A 17,005-nucleotide genomic window follows, 5' to 3' on the forward strand; every position below is an offset into this window, starting at 1 on the left:
CTTTTGTGACATAAGTGAAAAACTCAAAACACGTTATGCGAAATTTAAGGAGAAATTTGGATTTACAAAAGTCTGGTTAGTCTTTATATACAGTTTCTAGTTACCTGAAGGTGTCACGTTCATTTGTCCAAGCAGTTTTATGCAACATTTTTCCGGAGCCTAGGAGACGCTATCTCCTTTCTGCCCACTGTTTACTCTATTGTTTCACTAGAGGGTGCCTGAGCATCCGGTGGGAGAAAGAGCATAGGTGCAGCCCATAGCAATCATCTGCCATCAGCGGTAAACCTAACTGGCCAAAGCTACTTGTTCCTATGCTAAAGAACATAGAGAAACCTACCTCCTTGTTTGCTCCTTCACAGGTGACCTTCTAGTCCTGGCTCCAGTTCCAGTTTGTCTTCTGACAAAGGATCAAGATTCAAAGATTCCAAATACTCCCTCTCGGATCATGTCCCAGCTGACAGCCTCTAACCTCCTTGACTCCTAGGCCTCAAGCAAAGCGAACCTTGCTCACCTTCCACCGTGCTCCTTTCCCTAAACCTTCACCAGGTGCTGTACCAACTTCGGACTGGCTCCCCCCATCCTGAAAGAAAGTTGCACTGCCATGGGTTCACACATAACCACCACCTGTGCCAGCAATAACCTACCTTGGATCAGACTCATCTCGAAGCAGCTCTGCAGCACTCCTCCCAGGCTCCACATTGCTCTTCTCTTGGCAGAAACTCCAATTCGGTAAGCAAAAATCCATCTTCACTAACAAAAACATCCTCCCTGAAATATATATCCAACTTACCTGTTCCCCCTTTCCGTGCAGTTGGTGTGTTTCCAGTCCCCGGTCCATCTTCAAATCCTGTTCTGTAAAAATAAACTTGTCAAACTTTTTTTCTCTGTCTCCTGAGTGTTATCTGCCTGTGGGTCAAGAAGGTTAAAAAAACCATTACAACTTTAAACACAATGGCAGTGTTCACCCATCAAACTGTTCAAAAACAGGGATTCTGTGCACCCAGGGATTATTGTGTTTTTGGATTACATGTGCTTATAAAGAGAACAAAAGTCAAAACGACAACCTTATGAAGATAAAGCTTGGGTGCAAAATGGTCTTAAGTATCACAAATCAGTGTTTTGGAGTGGCATTTACAAACGTCTGATATCAGTCATACAGACAATTAGTGGGCAGAAAAAATAGGTGTGTGCAGGCAAGACGGACAATAAACCTGACTCCTTTATACCAATTCTGTCAGGAGGAATGGGCCAAAATACCAGCAAACTATTGTGAGAAGCTTGCCAAAGGATACCCAGAATATTTTACCTCAAGTAATTATACCAAATGCTTAATAAATATATGAAAACTTCTGAATTTGAAGAAAAAAGTAATTAAACCAAGTATTGGTACTTTTGGTAGCATGTGCAGGTGCCAAGTCCTGCCAAAAAAAAAAAATCTATGTCTCTAGAAACCCTTCAACAGAGGGAGGCAAGAAGTGCTTTAAAATGTCCTGGTACTCCACTGACTTTGGACTTGAAAAACACAGTGGACAATCAACATTGAAGCACATAACCCCTAAATTGTCACCGTTAAACTTGATTTATGATCATACGTTAATCATGTATGTGTCTTTCTGACTGTAAGGGGAAGCCAGAAAGCACAAAGAAAACCTGCGCGAGCACACCAAAAGGGCAATATTTGAACCAATCTTGTGTCTTTGGTATCAAAATAAATCCTTAATAATTGTTAATTTTATTCAACTAAACTCATTTTTGGTTAACATTGATGTGTTTCAAACTTTAACTTGGAGATGTACAGTGGACCTCAAAATTATTCAAATTCTTGACAGATTTAGATTAAAAGTATTGTTTTATTTTATCAACATATTTGTTTTGACTGAAAATAATATAAAAAGTTTTGAGAGGTCCAATCAAAGTCCCAAATTGAATCTGACATTTGCACAGCTAAAGATTTTTGTGATGACAGAGACGCCTTGCAGTCTCATAGACTTGGAGCTCATAACCAAAGATAAAATATTAAAACACCAATGTAAGAATGCTGGTTAGCTATCTGGTCAGAAGATTTGGATTGCTGCCAATATCATTTTCTATTAATATTTGACAACGGTATAAATAATAGCATGTTATTTTTTTATTAATTAAACATAAACAAATTTTTTTCACAACTGATCATTCTTTTAAATTTTGGATTTATATTTATTCCTAATTAGAAACATACATTTGTAATTAGTAAAAATATTTTTTAAAATAAGTCTGCCAAGTGTATGAATAGATTTGGACTTATACTATATGTTTAATTAATTTAGCTGTGTCTTCAAACACCCTAATTTGAAGTCTTTATTATTTATTATTATATGCTGGATCTGTTACCTGCATGACATGTTCTTGCATAAATAAAAGACAGCTGATGGATGGATTTTCATCCCTCAGAGGTTTCATTATTCTTTTTGTGTTTATTTTTAATGATTCACAGAAAATTCTTTATAAAACACCAGTTCAGATATACTAAAGATTGTGGCAAACTAAACAGTAATTATCTAAAGCTTTAGATGAAAAGTGCATGTTATTTTTATATTTATGTATTATATTTATTTTTAGAATAATTAATATTATTTTTTTTATATTAATTACATGTTTATTTTATTCTAATAAAATGTTAGGAGTAGGAGTAAAATATTTTAGCTGCCTGTGGATGAAAAAGGTTTTAGATTACAGTATGTGGTTGTCAATTGGTGTATCTGTAATTTCCCTCATCATTATAAAAATATTATCATGGTCATCCACTTCCTCAAAAAAATCCTTTTAAAACTGTGATGGGTGGAAAACCTGCCACTCATAATAGATTTATAAAAATGGATTTGGTCCTCAGACGGTCATTTGACAATGGGGTTTCTTTCTTCCCCCACACTCATGTAGGGTCATTTACCATCCTCTTTCAAAGCCTTCTCTTTTTAACCTTGGGCTAAAGTGTGAGCATTAGAAAGTTTTAGAAGGTCATGTAAAACCGTCATGTTCACAGAAACCACCAAAGACTTACAGGGAGAGACAAAAGCATGTGTAAATATGAGCTATATGTATACAGGTCCTTCTCAAAATATTAGCATATTGTGATAAAGTTCATTATTTTCCATAATGTCATGATAAAAATTTAACATTCATATATTTTAGATTCATTGCACACTAACTGAAATATTTCAGGTCTTTTATTGTCTTAATACGGATGATTTTGGCATACAGCTCATGAAAACCCAAAATTCCTATCTCACAAAATTAGCATATTTCATCCGACCAATAAAAGAAAAGTGTTTTTAATACAAAAAACGTCAACCTTCAAATAATCATGTACAGTTATGCACTCAATACTTGGTCGGGAATCCTTTTGCAGAAATGACTGCTTCAATGCGGCGTGGCATGGAGGCAATCAGCCTGTGGCACTGCTGAGGTCTTATGGAGGCCCGGGATGCTTCGATAGCGGCCTTTAGCTCATCCAGAGTGTTGGGTCTTGAGTCTCTCAACGTTCTCTTCACAATATCCCACAGATTCTCTATGGGGTTCAGGTCAGGAGAGTTGGCAGGCCAATTGAGCACAGTGATACCATGGTCAGTAAACCATTTACCAGTGGTTTTGGCACTGTGAGCAGGTGCCAGGTCGTGCTGAAAAATGAAATCTTCATCTCCATAAAGCTTTTCAGCAGATGGAAGCATGAAGTGCTCCAAAATCTCCTGATAGCCAGCTGCATTGACCCTGCCCTTGATAAAACACAGTGGACCAACAACAACAGCTGACACGGCTCCCCAGACCATCACTGACTGTGGGTACTTGACACTGGACTTCTGGCATTTCCTTCTCCCCAGTCTTCCTCCAGACTCTGGCACCTTGATTTCCGAATGACATGCAGAATTTGCTTTTATCCGAAAAAAGTACTTTGGACCACTGAGCAACAGTCCAGTGCTGCTTCTCTGTAGCCCAGGTCAGGCGCTTCTGCCGCTGTTTCTGGTTCAAAAGTGGCTTGACCTGGGGAATGCGGCACCTGTAGCCCATTTCCTGCACACGCCTGTGCACGGTGGCTCTGGATGTTTCTACTCCAGACTCAGTCCACTGCCTCCGCAGGTCCCCCAAGGTCTGGAATCGGCCCTTCTCCACAATCTTCCTCAGGGTCCGGTCACCTCTTCTTGTTGTGCAGCGTTTTCTGCCACACTTTTTCCTTCCCACAGACTTCCCACTGAGGTGCCTTGATACAGCACTCTGGGAACAGCCTATTCGTTCAGAAATTTCTTTCTGTGTCTTACCCTCTTGCTTGAGGGTGTCAATAGTGGCCTTCTGGACAGCAGTCAGGTCGGCAGTCTTACCCATGATTGGGGTTTTGAGTGATGAACCAGGCTGGGAGTTTTAAAGGCCTCAGGAATCTTTTGCAGGTGTTTAGAGTTAACTTGTTGATTCAGATGATTAGGTTCATAGCTCGTTTAGAGACCCTTTTAATGATATGCTAATTTTGTGAGATAGGAATTTTGGGTTTTCATGAGCTGTATGCCAAAATCATCCGTATTAAGACAATAAAAGACCTGAAATATTTCAGTTAGTGTGCAATGAATCTAAAATATATGAATGTTAAATTTTCCTCATGACATTATGGAAAATAATGAACTTTATCACAATATGCTAATATTTTGAGAAGGACCTGTATATGCATGTTTTTCTACATAGTTTCTATATATCATTATAAATCCTTCATCCTCCAATAAAGCCACATTCTCATTTTAGTGCATCAATCATTACACTTGGAGACACCCATCATTATCAGCTATTGGACTAGAAAATAAAAGTAAGAATACTTTTCTGAATGATTTCCTGAATCCAAAGCAGATGAGCTCTTTCCAAGCATCTGCTACATTTTATGCAGAGTGCCCATTGCTGTACTGTAAATTTGAGGAGCCGACTGCTTATCACTGGGAAGGAACAGACAAGAAGATGACGTTAGAGGCAGCCACATAGAAGGCAGAAAAAAACTGCAAAGATTGGTTGAGGGACAGGACTGGAGTGGGATGACTGTGTGTGGAGCTTGTGCTATGTGGATGTGTCTTCATCGGTTTGTTTTTGGGGTGGCTGGGACTGTTTCATCCTGGGACGGCCCTGGTTGGCGGGCTCATTTGGGCCTGGTAGATGCCTCTTTTATATGTGGCCCCCTCTCCAGACGGGGATGGGAGTTGTTGGGGGCTGGGCCAGGGTCGCTCGGGTTCAGACGGTGCCTGCACTAGTCTGGGTTGGTGTTGGGGCAGTCTGCCTGTCTCCACCCCAGAAGGAAGGCGTCCACCTCCTGAGTCCCGGGGCTACTTGCCCTTCTAGGGTATTGGTACCTGGACCTGGGAGTATAGAGTATGTTTGGGGTGTGTGAGTGAGTGTACGACATCCATTGTTGTGTGTCTTTAAGTTGGGTGTGTGGGTGTACGTGTTTTTATGTGTATGCATAAGGATGGGAATGTGTGATTGTGACTGTGTGTACCTGTTTTTGTGTCAGGTTGGATCTTGGGCTGCTCCATCTCCTGGAACAGTTATGGCCCCCAATCATATGTGGGGCCTATTTCCTCCTTGTCACACTCCCTGGCTGTTGTATCAGTGGTTCTTGGTGTCTGGGGCTGGGTGTTTTGTATGTGCCGGCCCATTCTTGGTGGCTGCTTGCCGGGGCCTGGGCCCCAGCTCTGTTGGGCCTCTACTTGGGGAGTGATGTGTCCCAGGATCTCGGGTCTTTGGGTCCATGGCTGGATCTGCTCCGGCGTAGACAGCTGCCGGTTGGGCCCGTGGGCTCATCGCTGCAGCTCCCTGGGGCTTCTGCATTGTGGTTGCTCGGTGGTTCCCCTGGGGCTCTCATACTTACACCCACAGGTCTTTGGATTCAGGTGTTAACAAATAAACAGATGTTATATATTGAGCTGCAGTTGCCACTAAATACATCTTGCATTCATTAGTACTGTGCGATTTTTGTTAACAATGCTGTTGTATATGTTTCTGCTGGTGTAGAAGCAGTCTTCTATGGTGTTGTATTTTGTATTCTCTTCACCCTTCTTTCTCTCTTCTATTCTTTTCTCCTGGACTCCCTTTTTCCTTTTTGCCCCATCTCTGTATATGTGGACAGGAGGGAAAACAAGTGTTTTGAACAACAGACAGAGTAATTTATCACATTTTAGTCATAAAATGCAGAGTCTCAAGATCTGCAACTAAGACATTGTAGTCCTGAGTGCCTGATTGATTGACATATGCAGAGGGCAGGTGTATATGTATAAAAATCACTCAGCCTTTAAGTCAAAATATGCTATTTTCATCTCCTGTCTTCTGTGTCTTAGAGCTCATTCATATGTTTCCTAATTTCATGTGATTGCTATCTGTCAGAGCAGCATCACCCACGCAGCAGAGAGAGTAAATGAGCAGGGTGACATGCAGAACTGCTATCTTCGTTGGCAGGTCGTGTGTGTCAGTGACATGATAAGGGTTTTCTCATGTGGCACTTTAAATTCAGTTGATGCACGTCATAGATTGAAAGTTTTCGGAAAAAGGGAGGCAAGTTTGGAAGAATATAGGAAAATGAGGGTGGCACTGTTGTAAAAATTGGTGAAGATAATATACCGCTAAACAAACAATTAGATAGTGGACATGAGAATATTGAGAACTGATTCAAGTTGTGATCAAAAAATGGTTAGGTCTGATGTAATGGACAATCTTTACTGTAAGCAACTATGTTGTGGTTCAAACATGTCATTTTAGGGTGTAGCGGTGGCACAAGGGTAAAGCGCGCCACCCATTTACAGAGACTGCAGTCCTTGACCTGCAGTTCCTCTCTCCCTCCACCCCATTTCCTGTTGGCCAACTTACAAAATAAAAAGGCCCCTAGTGGCGCAAAATAAAACAAAATATATATAAATCTAAATAAACACAACATAAAGCAGTCCCTAAAATATCAAAGACAATAGTCTCAAAACCCTTTAAACATAGCAAATTTAATTGAATTACAAACACAAACTTTAAATGCATTTTACTGAAATATCTGCGATAGACCAATGCAACATAGCAAAATAACTGTGAAGTGAAACAAACAGGTTTTCACAATATTTTACAAATAAAAGTCTAAACGTGTGGTATGTATATATGCTCGATTCAATTCAGTTTTATTTATATAGCACCAATTCACAACCCATGTTGTCTCAAGGCACTTCACAACAGTCAGGTACATACATTCCAATTAATCCAAACCATTGAACAGTGCAGTCAGTTAGTTATTTATTCAAATTGGATAAAATGTTTTTCTGTCTAAGGAAACCCAGCAGATTGCATCCAGTCAGTGACTTGCAGCATTTAGTCCTCCTGAATGAGCATGTAGAGACAGTGGACAGTCACTGGCGTTGACTTTGCAGCAATCCCTCATACTGAGCATGCATGTAGCGACAGTGGAGAGGAAAAACTCCCTTTTAACAGGAAGAAACCTCCAGCAGAACCAGGCTCAGTGTGAGTGGTCATCTGCCACGACCGATTGGGGGTTAGAGAGAACAGAGCAGAGACACAAAGAGAACAAAGAAGCACTGATCCAGGAGTATGTTCTATGGGAAGGAAAAGTAAATGTTAAAGGATTTAGCTCCTTTAGTCGTTTCACCTAGAAAGAAATAACAGATAAAGTCTGAGCCAGTTTTCAAGGTTAGAGTCTGAAAGAGAGCACATATAATTAGTTACAGTAAAGCTCAGTCAATTGCCATGTCTAGAAGAGAGAAAGGGTTAAACACTGAAAGACAGGGCCATGTGGATCATCGGTAGAGGGTGAGCATTAAGTTGTTGCCAGCAGAAGCTTGGACGATTCCCCTCTCCAGAAAGGTGTCACAGGTAGACACATAGCCAGGCCAGGTGTAGCTTCTAGGAAAAGAAAAGAGAGAACAAAGTTAAAAGCTGAAATAACAGCAAATAATGCAAAATTGGAGAGTAGTGTGAGAATGTAGCGAAGAGGGTGAAAGTGGTCATTATGTCCTCCAGCAGCTTAAGCTTATAGCAGCATAACTACACAGATAGTTTCAGTTCAGATTATTTAGTTAAACGGCGCTTATTTACAACAATGTCGTCTCAAGGCACCCCACAAAGGGTCCCACTGATGGTCATTGTTATACTAAAAACCCCAACGATTGGGATATCTCTCTCTGTCAGATTGATTATAACCATTGGGAACGAGAAGGGGTCATACAGGTAGCAGAAATGGATGCTGTGTTTGCACCTCAACCATAACTGAGCCGGTTTAGGCTCAACCTGACTCCCCCTTACTCCATCCAACAGGGAGGGAGGAAGGCTCCCTCCCTGATAAACTAAGCCACTCTAACTATAAGCTTTATCAACAAGGAAAGTTTTTAGCTTAGCCTTAAAAGTAGACAGGGTGTCTGCCTCACGGACTAAAACTGGGAACTGGTTCCACAGGAGAGGAGCCTGATAACTAAGGGATCTGCCTCCCATTCTACTTCTAGAGACTCTAGGAACTACCAGTAAACCTGAGTCTGAGAACGAAGTGCCCTGTTAGGAACGTATGGAACAATCAAATCTCTGATGTATGATGGAGCTAGATCATTAAGGGCTTTATATGTGAGGAGGAGAATTTTAAATTCTATTCTGGATTTAACAGGGAGCCAATGAAGGGAAGCTAAAATAGGAGAAATGTGATCTCTCATTTTAATTTTCATCAGAACTCTTGCTGCAGCATTTTGAATCAGGTCAAGGCTTTTAACTGCAGTTTGTGGACATTCTGATAGTAAAGAATTACAATAGTCCAGCCTTGAAGTAACAAATGCATGGACTAGTTTTTCAGCGTCACATCTGGATAGGATATTTCTAATTTTGGCAATGTTCCAGAGGTGAAAGAAGGAAATCCTAGAAACCTGTTTAATATGGGATTTAAATGACAAGTTCTGGTCAAAAGTAACACCAAGGTTTTTTACTTTGTTACCGGAGGTCAATTTAATGCCATCCAGGTTAAGTGATTGACTAAGCAGTTTCTTTTTTAAAGGCTCCGGTCCAAAGATGACAACTTCTGTCTTGCCTGAATTTAGAAGCAAAAAATTTAAAGTCATCCAAGTTTTTATATCTTCAAGACATGCTTGTAGTCTATCTAACTGGTTGGGTTCATCAGGATTTATGGATAAGTAAAGCTGAGTATCATCAGCGTAACAGTGAAAGTTTATCCTATGCTGCCTGATAATTTGACCTATTGGAAGCATATATATAGTAAAGAGAATTGGTCCAAGTACTAAACCCTGTGGTACTCCACAATTAACCCTGGAGTTTAAAGATGATTTATCATTTACGTGAACAAACTGGAATCTGTCAGATAAGATTTAAACCAGCCTAGCGCTGTTCCCCTGATCACTACAGCATATTCCAGCCTTTCTAAGAGAATATTGTGATCGACTGTATGAAATGCAGCACTGAGATCTAACAGAACCAGTACAGACACAAGTCCATTATCTGAGGCCACAAGAATATCATTAGTGACTTTCAGCAGAGCTGTTTCAGTGCTATGATGAGCTCTGAAGCCTGACTGAAACTCTTCAAACAGGTCATTGCTGTGTAAATACTCACACATTTGATTAGCAACTATTTTCTCAAGAATTTTAGATAAGAATGGAAGATTGGATATAGGTCGGTAATTTTTCAAGTCATCTCGATCAAGCAAAGGTTTCTTAAGTAAAGGTTTAATTACAGCTACCTTAAAAGCCTGTGGTACATATCCATTTACTAAAGATAGATTAATCATATCTAAAATGTGGCTGGTAATCAGAGGGAACACTTCCTTAAATAATTTGGTTGGGATTGAGTCTAACATACAAGTTGAAGGTTTAGATTAAGCTAATATTTCTGATAACTCAGGAAGCTTCACAGGATCAAAACAGTCCAAACACTAATCAGGTTCTGCAGTTATTTCCAATGTTGTCTCACTTGCTGAGGATGAAGTAATCATCTTCGGGAGTATGTCAAAGATTTTCTTTTTAATAGAATCAATTTTATTTAAGAAGAATCCCATAAAGTCATGGCTGCTACGAGCTAAGGGAATGGATGGCTCAACAGAGCTATGACTGTGTGTAAGTTTAGCAACTGTACTAAAGAGAAACCTAGGATTATTCTTGTTTTCTTCTATTAATGATGAGAAATAAGCTGTTCTGGCTTGGCAAAGTGTCTTTTTATACAACAGTAGGCTATTTTTCCAGATTAAGTAGGAATCCTCTAGGTGTGTAGAGCGCCATTTTCTCTCCAATTTTCTAACATTGTGCTTTAAAATACGCAGATCTCAATTAAACCAAGGAGCCTGCCTCCTATGAATGATTACCTTCTTTTTCAAGGGGGCTGCATTGTCTAATGCATCACGCAATGATGAAGAAACACTATTAACAAAAGAATCAATTTGTGAAGGGGCAGAAACAGAATTATTGCACTCCACTGTGCTTTTCTGTGATAATGAGGAAATTAAAAGTGAAACAGATTCTTTAAAGGTTGTTACAGCATTTTCTGATAATGATCTACTATAATGAAATTTTCTTTCAGGTGTGGAGTACTCGGTTAATGGTCAGACAGGACATGGTTTTGAGAAAATATTGTTATGTCTTTACACTCAATGCCATATGTCTGCACAAGGTCCAGAGAATGAAGACAAAGGTGGGTAGGTTTGTTAATGTTTTGTGCAAAGCCAATTGAGTCTAAGATGGCATTAGAGGCTATATTTAGGCTATCACTTTCAGTGTCAACATGAATGTTAAAATCCCCCACTATAATAACTTTATCTGTATTTAACACTAAATCAGATAAAAGGTCTGAAAACTGATCTAAAAATTGAGAGTAAGGGCCTGGTGGACGGTACAAAACAACAAACAGAAGTGGTTTTAGTGCTTTGCAATTTGGATGAGGAAAACTAAGGATTAAATATTCAAAAGAGTTGTAGCTATTGATTGGTCGGGGACTAATCAATAAATCGGACTGAAAGATGGTTGCTACTCCTCCTTGCCCGGTATTTCGAGGAATGTGAAAATTTAAATACTTAGTAGGAGTTGACTCGTTTTTAGTAACATAATCCTCTTGCTGCAGCCAGGTTTCTGTGAAGCAAAATAAATCAATCTGATTGTCACAAAACAGGTTACTAACTAGCAATGTCTTTGAAGAGAGAGATCTTATGTTCAGTAAGCCACATTTAATTGTTTTATTTTTCTTTTCGGTCCGAGTTGTGTTTATTTTTATGAGATTTTCCAGATTTCCTCCTTTTAGATTATTTTTTAATCTATTCAAGTTCGGCCATGGGTGAGACACTGTCTTAATAGAGTAATGGGTGGGTAGCAGTACAGAAGCTGCAGAGAGGAGTGTTAAACTACGACCCTGCTTCCTGGTCTGAACCCTGGGTTGTCAGAGTTTTGGATAACTAATTCGGCCAGATTCCTAGAAAGAAGAGCTGCTCTATCCAAATTGGGATGGATGCCGTCTCTCTGGATCAGACCAGGTTTTCCCCAAAATGTTCGCCAGTTATCAATGTAGCCCACATCGTTTTCTGGACTGGGCCGTTTGTATTGCAATTCCGGCATTAGGTTTGTTAACCTCTGCCCCTATCTTTTGCAGACTCTAGAAGGTTGTCTTCCAGGACTGCCTTATTTTTTAATACTCCCATCAATTTTTATGTGCTTACAGTGTCCTGCAGAAGAAAACTTGCCTAAACCATGTTTCACTATGCAAATGGTGTGTTCAGTATCATGTGCAATGTTAGAAAATAGCTGTTGGGTGGCCATTACCTGGCAGATCAGGCCATACACTTCCTATTTTGGTTAATTGAACATGCTTCACATGTTGTTTTATAAGTTAACACTATTATGTTCTGACTGTTGCCTGAGTTGTCCAAACCTTTATCCTGGGCCTCTCTGCTCCGTATTTGGTCATGATGCATGGCTTGATGCAGATCTTTAGCATAGCATGCTAAATTTCTCTCACAAACCTCCTAATTTGAGATCTTCATGAAACACATGTTAGATGACATTACACTCATGGACTCTGTATATAAATTAGGCGTCCTGTGAAAATAATCAGATTTTAATTTAAGGCTTATAGATCTAAAAACAAATCATATCAGATGGACACGATGGGCTTCCTGAATTCTGTTTGCTTTGTAACAAGACTGACATACAAAAAAGAAGACAAAAGTAAAAAAGAATGATATAGCACACATTAAGCACTGCTTACAAAGTGTAAGGTACACCCACTGAGTATTTTACATTAAAAGAGCAAACTGAAAACTGGGATTGAGTTGGGACATGTCTTGCAGTTGAGGTCAAAGTTATATGTTAGTGCTATAGTAAGCAGACAAGACACACATGTCTTGTCGTCCGCCAACACTCATTAACACTGTGTGGCCCTTTGGACAGCAGTGTTTAGCATTCTATAATGAGTTTTCCTCCAGAGCAGCAGGCTTGAATGTCACTCACAGTCAAATGCAATTTGTGTTGGGAGGTAGTGATGTGTGTGGGTGGTATAGTGGGCATCACGTTTGTTTTCTGATGACAGAAGACAAGGTAAAGTGACTTTAAATGGCTCCTATTAACATAGGTGCCAACAAAACAGGAGGGGGGGTTGACAAAAACAGAGCATTTAAACGCCTTCCATTTATATGCTGGTGAAAATGTTTTTAGCTGGCATTTAGAAGAGGCCTTATGTGCACATTGTGTTTTTAATTCAGGCATGTTAGTGTATGTAATTCAGTAAAAAGCTTCAGATCCCTAATAGCCTTAATAAAATAATCTTGGGTTGCTAGCTATGCATTGTGCAACAAGTGGATCAAACACATTTATTGCTTTAGATAAACTCATGATGAGTGCAATGTAAAAACCTTTTCCTGGCATGTCTGTTGTTGGTGTAAACGAACAAAAATAGACTGAAAAGCCAATAATCACATTGTTGCCTAATTGACAGGAAACAAAGTATACCTTTGTTAATTTAAGTCTATTTATTTAGAGCTAACTTTCTGATAGTTTTTTTTTACATGTGTAAGGATTATGATTATTAATTAATTAATATTTATCAAGAATTCTAATTTAAAATCATAATTTAAAAAAATAATTTCTTAACCAAAAATCATTACTTACGAATAGAAATCAGAGATGTCCTCTGGTGTTGTGATTATGGGCTCAAAGCTCTTTAACAAATTATTAACCAAAACTACAAACTGTCAGTGTTTATTCAACCACTTCATCGAAGGTGGAAGATCTTCGACCTTGTTTTGACAGATAAATAACTCTAGCACGACATAAACACAAACGCTTCTCTTAATTATATATATGAAGATTTACTGAAGCCAAATAATCCTGATATAACATTATTCTGGTCCAAAAACCTTCATCTAACTAACAAACATCATTCTACACAAAGGGAATAAAAATGACTACCTAATGTTACGGCTGATGGCCGTATGTGTGTTTGTTTTGTACCTTCATCAACAGACTGGCCAGCCGATGCCGCTGAAAAGCACCGTTTTCCTCCGTGCTATCGGTACCGCTGTTTCTGATAGGATCGGATTTCTTCTTCGCTGGATACACTCTTCTTCGCTGTTCCTGACGGACTTGGATCTCCCTGCGTGCTCTGCACTCTTCCTGCTGGACGTCTCCGGGAGTTCATGTTGGACTATTCATTTCCTGGTTCTTCTGAATTCGCCGCCAATCATTGAAGGGACTACATTACATAAACTCTCTGCACCTGCCACTAAAGGCAGCTGGTATTTGGGCAGAACAGCTCGCCACTTCTGACTTTGGTGTTGTAAAACTTTGAAGCTTGGTTATTTTTGTATGCTTACCTGCTTGTTGGGAAGCTTGGGTATTTTGTATTCCTGCTCGTTGGGAAGCTTGGTTATTTTTGTGTGCTCACCTGCTTGATGACTCCATCTTGGCTCAGAGGAGTCTCTTTAAAGTTGATTGGGCTTTGTCTTGATTTGATTGTTTGCTTGTTGTTAGCAGGGACGTTTTTGATTTAGGAAACTGTTGAATTAGTTTGTCCCTCCTTTTGGGGGATTATTTTTAGTTAAATTACTGAAGGTTGTGTATTTTGTTTAAATTTATGGTTATTGTGTATTTTGGGTTTTACCCCTTTTTATTTTCAAACGGTTTATACTTTGTTAAGTATCCTCCTTTTGTTTGTTTTGTTAAAAATAACGGAAACTGAACTAAAAATAAATAAATTACTCTTTCTTTCATAAAACCAACAACACCTGGTTTGAATGTTTACTTTCCCCTACCCCTAGACCGAGTGGGGTCGTAACATTTAATGGGGGCTCGTCCGGGATATCTTTAAATGAATCCTGTGATTGAAAGTGTAAACTTTAGCTTTGTCAGTTCAGAAAGTGACAAGGTCTTGGTAGGCCCCTGTTGTCACTTGTGCAAAATTTTAGTATGGCACAGTTTAACTTAAAACAGTTTTTGGAAAGTCCCTCTCTTGAACTAATAGAGTCATGTCGAAAGGATGATTTGGCACAAATTGCAGCACATTTCTGCATTTATTATTCTAAACAGCTCCTTAAGAAGGAACTAAGGAATCTTGTAGTGGAGAAATTGGTAGAACTAGGAGTTCTTGTATGTTCTGAGATATCTGTGAGTTCTGTGGCTCAACCTGCTTTGACTTCTGCTGCTGTAGCTCAGTCCGAGGCCCTTTCTTCTGATGAAGGTGGTAAGAAGGTTTTGGGAAAACCTCCAGCAGTCTCTCCAGTTGTGGATGCTGAGGTGGGTGTGGGGATTAAGACTCCTTACACACTCCCTCGGTTTAATCCTCTCTCTGACGCCAGTAGTTCGGCTGGGTCAAAGGCTGATGCTCGGATTAAAGTCCCACTCGCTAGACTGCACCTTGAGGCCCAAGAGAAGGCACAGCAAAGGCAGTTCCAACTAGAAATGAAAAGGTTGGAAATTGAAGCAGAAACTGCCATAAAAATATGCCAGTTAGAGCTTGAATCTCAGACTAGAATTAATGTTCCTGCTTTTGCAGTAAACTCCTCTTCTGTTGGTTATTCCACTACTTCATCTCAAATTAGACCTTTCGATATTACCAAGTATGTTGCTCTAGTGCCTGAATTCCGAGAAGCGGAAGTAGATTGTTACTTCTCAGCTTTTGAAAAAATAGCACAAGCTTTGCAGTGGCCTCCTGAAGCCTGGTCACTTCTGTTGCAATGCAAACTGTATGGAAAAGCTCAAGAGGTTGTTGCAACTCTCCCTCTTGCAGACACCCTAGATTTTGAAAAGGTAAAGACTGCCATCTTAAAAGCTTATGAACTTGTCCCCGAGGCTTACCGACAAAAAATTAGGTCTTTTAAGAAAAATCCCAGTCAAACCTATCTTGAGTTCGCTAGGGAAAAGGGAACTCTTTTTGACAGATGGTGTTCTTCTTGTAAAGTCTCAAACTTTCTCAGCTTAAAAGAGCTAATTTTGTTAGAGGAGTTTAAGACCTGTTTGCCTGAACGCATTTCCATGCATTTAAATGAACAAAAAATAGAGTCTTTGTCTGCTGCTGCTGTCCTTGCTGATGAGTATGTGCTTACCCACAAAACAATTTTTCAGTCCAATCCGAACAAAACTTCTGTTGTTAAGACGTGTGACACAGTCAAGCCCATACAATTGAAGGAAAACAGAGAGTGTTTTTATTGTCATAAAACAGGGCATGTCATTGCTAACTGTTTAGCTTTAAAACGGAAAACACAAACCTCTGTTCAGTCCCAACCGAAAGGTGTAGGACTCATTAAGAGAAAACCAAACATTGTAAGAGCTGAAGTTGACTGCACACCTGATCCCTGCTTCAACCCTTTTCTGTCGGATGCACTAGTTTCGCTCACTGGACAGCCTGAAGATCAGTGTTCTATTCGCATTCTGCGTGATACTGGGGGTTCTCAGTCCATTATTTTAGCTGACACATTACCGTTTTCTGAACAGTCATCATGTGGATATAGTGCAATTCTACAGGGTGTAGAAATGGGTTATGTTCCTCGGCCTGTATATCTGGTACATTTAAAGTCCAAAATAATCTCAGGAATTTTCCCTATTGCTGTCTGCCCAGCACTACCTATCAAAGGTGTCGCATTACTGTTAGGTAATGATATTGCTGGCTGTAAGGTAACTCCTGCATTAGAGGTTTTGAATGTACCACAAAACTTGGGAACTAGAGATAACAAGTCATCTCCCAAAGTGAACCCAACTGGTGTACTAACTCGTGCACAAAAACATAAGAAAAAGGCTAAAAGTGATGATGTGGATTTGTCTGACAGTTTGTTTATGTCAGTGTTCTCAGGTGGTGGAGAATCTGACTCTGTTACAGAGGCTTCTGCAGTTCCGGATATGACTGGTGGGGATGCATTACAGACCCCTGATAGTGCTTTCCCAATCACTCGTGCTCACCTGCGCACTTCTCAGAGGTCGGATCCAACGTTAAAACCCTATTTTGAAGGTGTAGTAGGTCCTGATGTGGCCAAGGAAGAAGGTGTATCTTTCTTTCTGGATGATGGAATTTTAATGCGTAGATGGTGTCCTGTTCTGCTTCCTGGTGCTGATTGGAACATAGTTTTACAGATTGTGGTTCCTTCCAGTTATCGACAGAATATTGTATCATTAGCACATGAAAGTAAATGGTCAGGACACTTGGGTGTTTCAAAAACATACCAACGGATTTTGAAACACTTTTACTGGCCTGGATTAAAAACAGATGTGGTTAAATTCTGCCGCAGTTGCCACATATGTCAGATGGCTGGAAAGCCTAACCAGACCATACCAAATGCTCCGCTCCATCCAATTCCTGCAGTGAAAGAACCATTTGAACGCATCATTATGGATTGTGTGGGTCCTTTACCCCGAACCAAATCTGGTAATCAGTTTTTACTTACCTTAATGTGCGCTTCCACTCGCTACCCTGAAGCCATTCCTCTCTGTAAAATCACTGCTAGTTCAATCATTAATGCCATGACCAGATTCTTTTCTACATTTGGTCTTCCAAG

General features: G+C 39.9%; 1 protein-coding gene across 1 annotated transcript in view; it reads right to left on the reverse strand.

The window, feature by feature from the left end:
* Positions 1-5,832, reverse strand: part of LOC124857848 (myosin-1-like) — a 31,071-nt gene extending 25,239 nt beyond the window's left edge. The window contains exon 1 of the mRNA XM_047349386.1: positions 5,712-5,832. Coding sequence (XP_047205342.1) covers positions 5,712-5,832 — 121 coding nt within the window. The remainder of the gene's footprint in view (positions 1-5,711) is intronic.
* Positions 5,833-17,005: the final 11,173 nt, after the last annotated feature.

Source organism: Girardinichthys multiradiatus, chromosome 2 (assembly GCF_021462225.1).
Source record: "Girardinichthys multiradiatus isolate DD_20200921_A chromosome 2, DD_fGirMul_XY1, whole genome shotgun sequence".
NCBI classification, from domain to species: Eukaryota; Metazoa; Chordata; class Actinopteri; order Cyprinodontiformes; family Goodeidae; genus Girardinichthys; species Girardinichthys multiradiatus.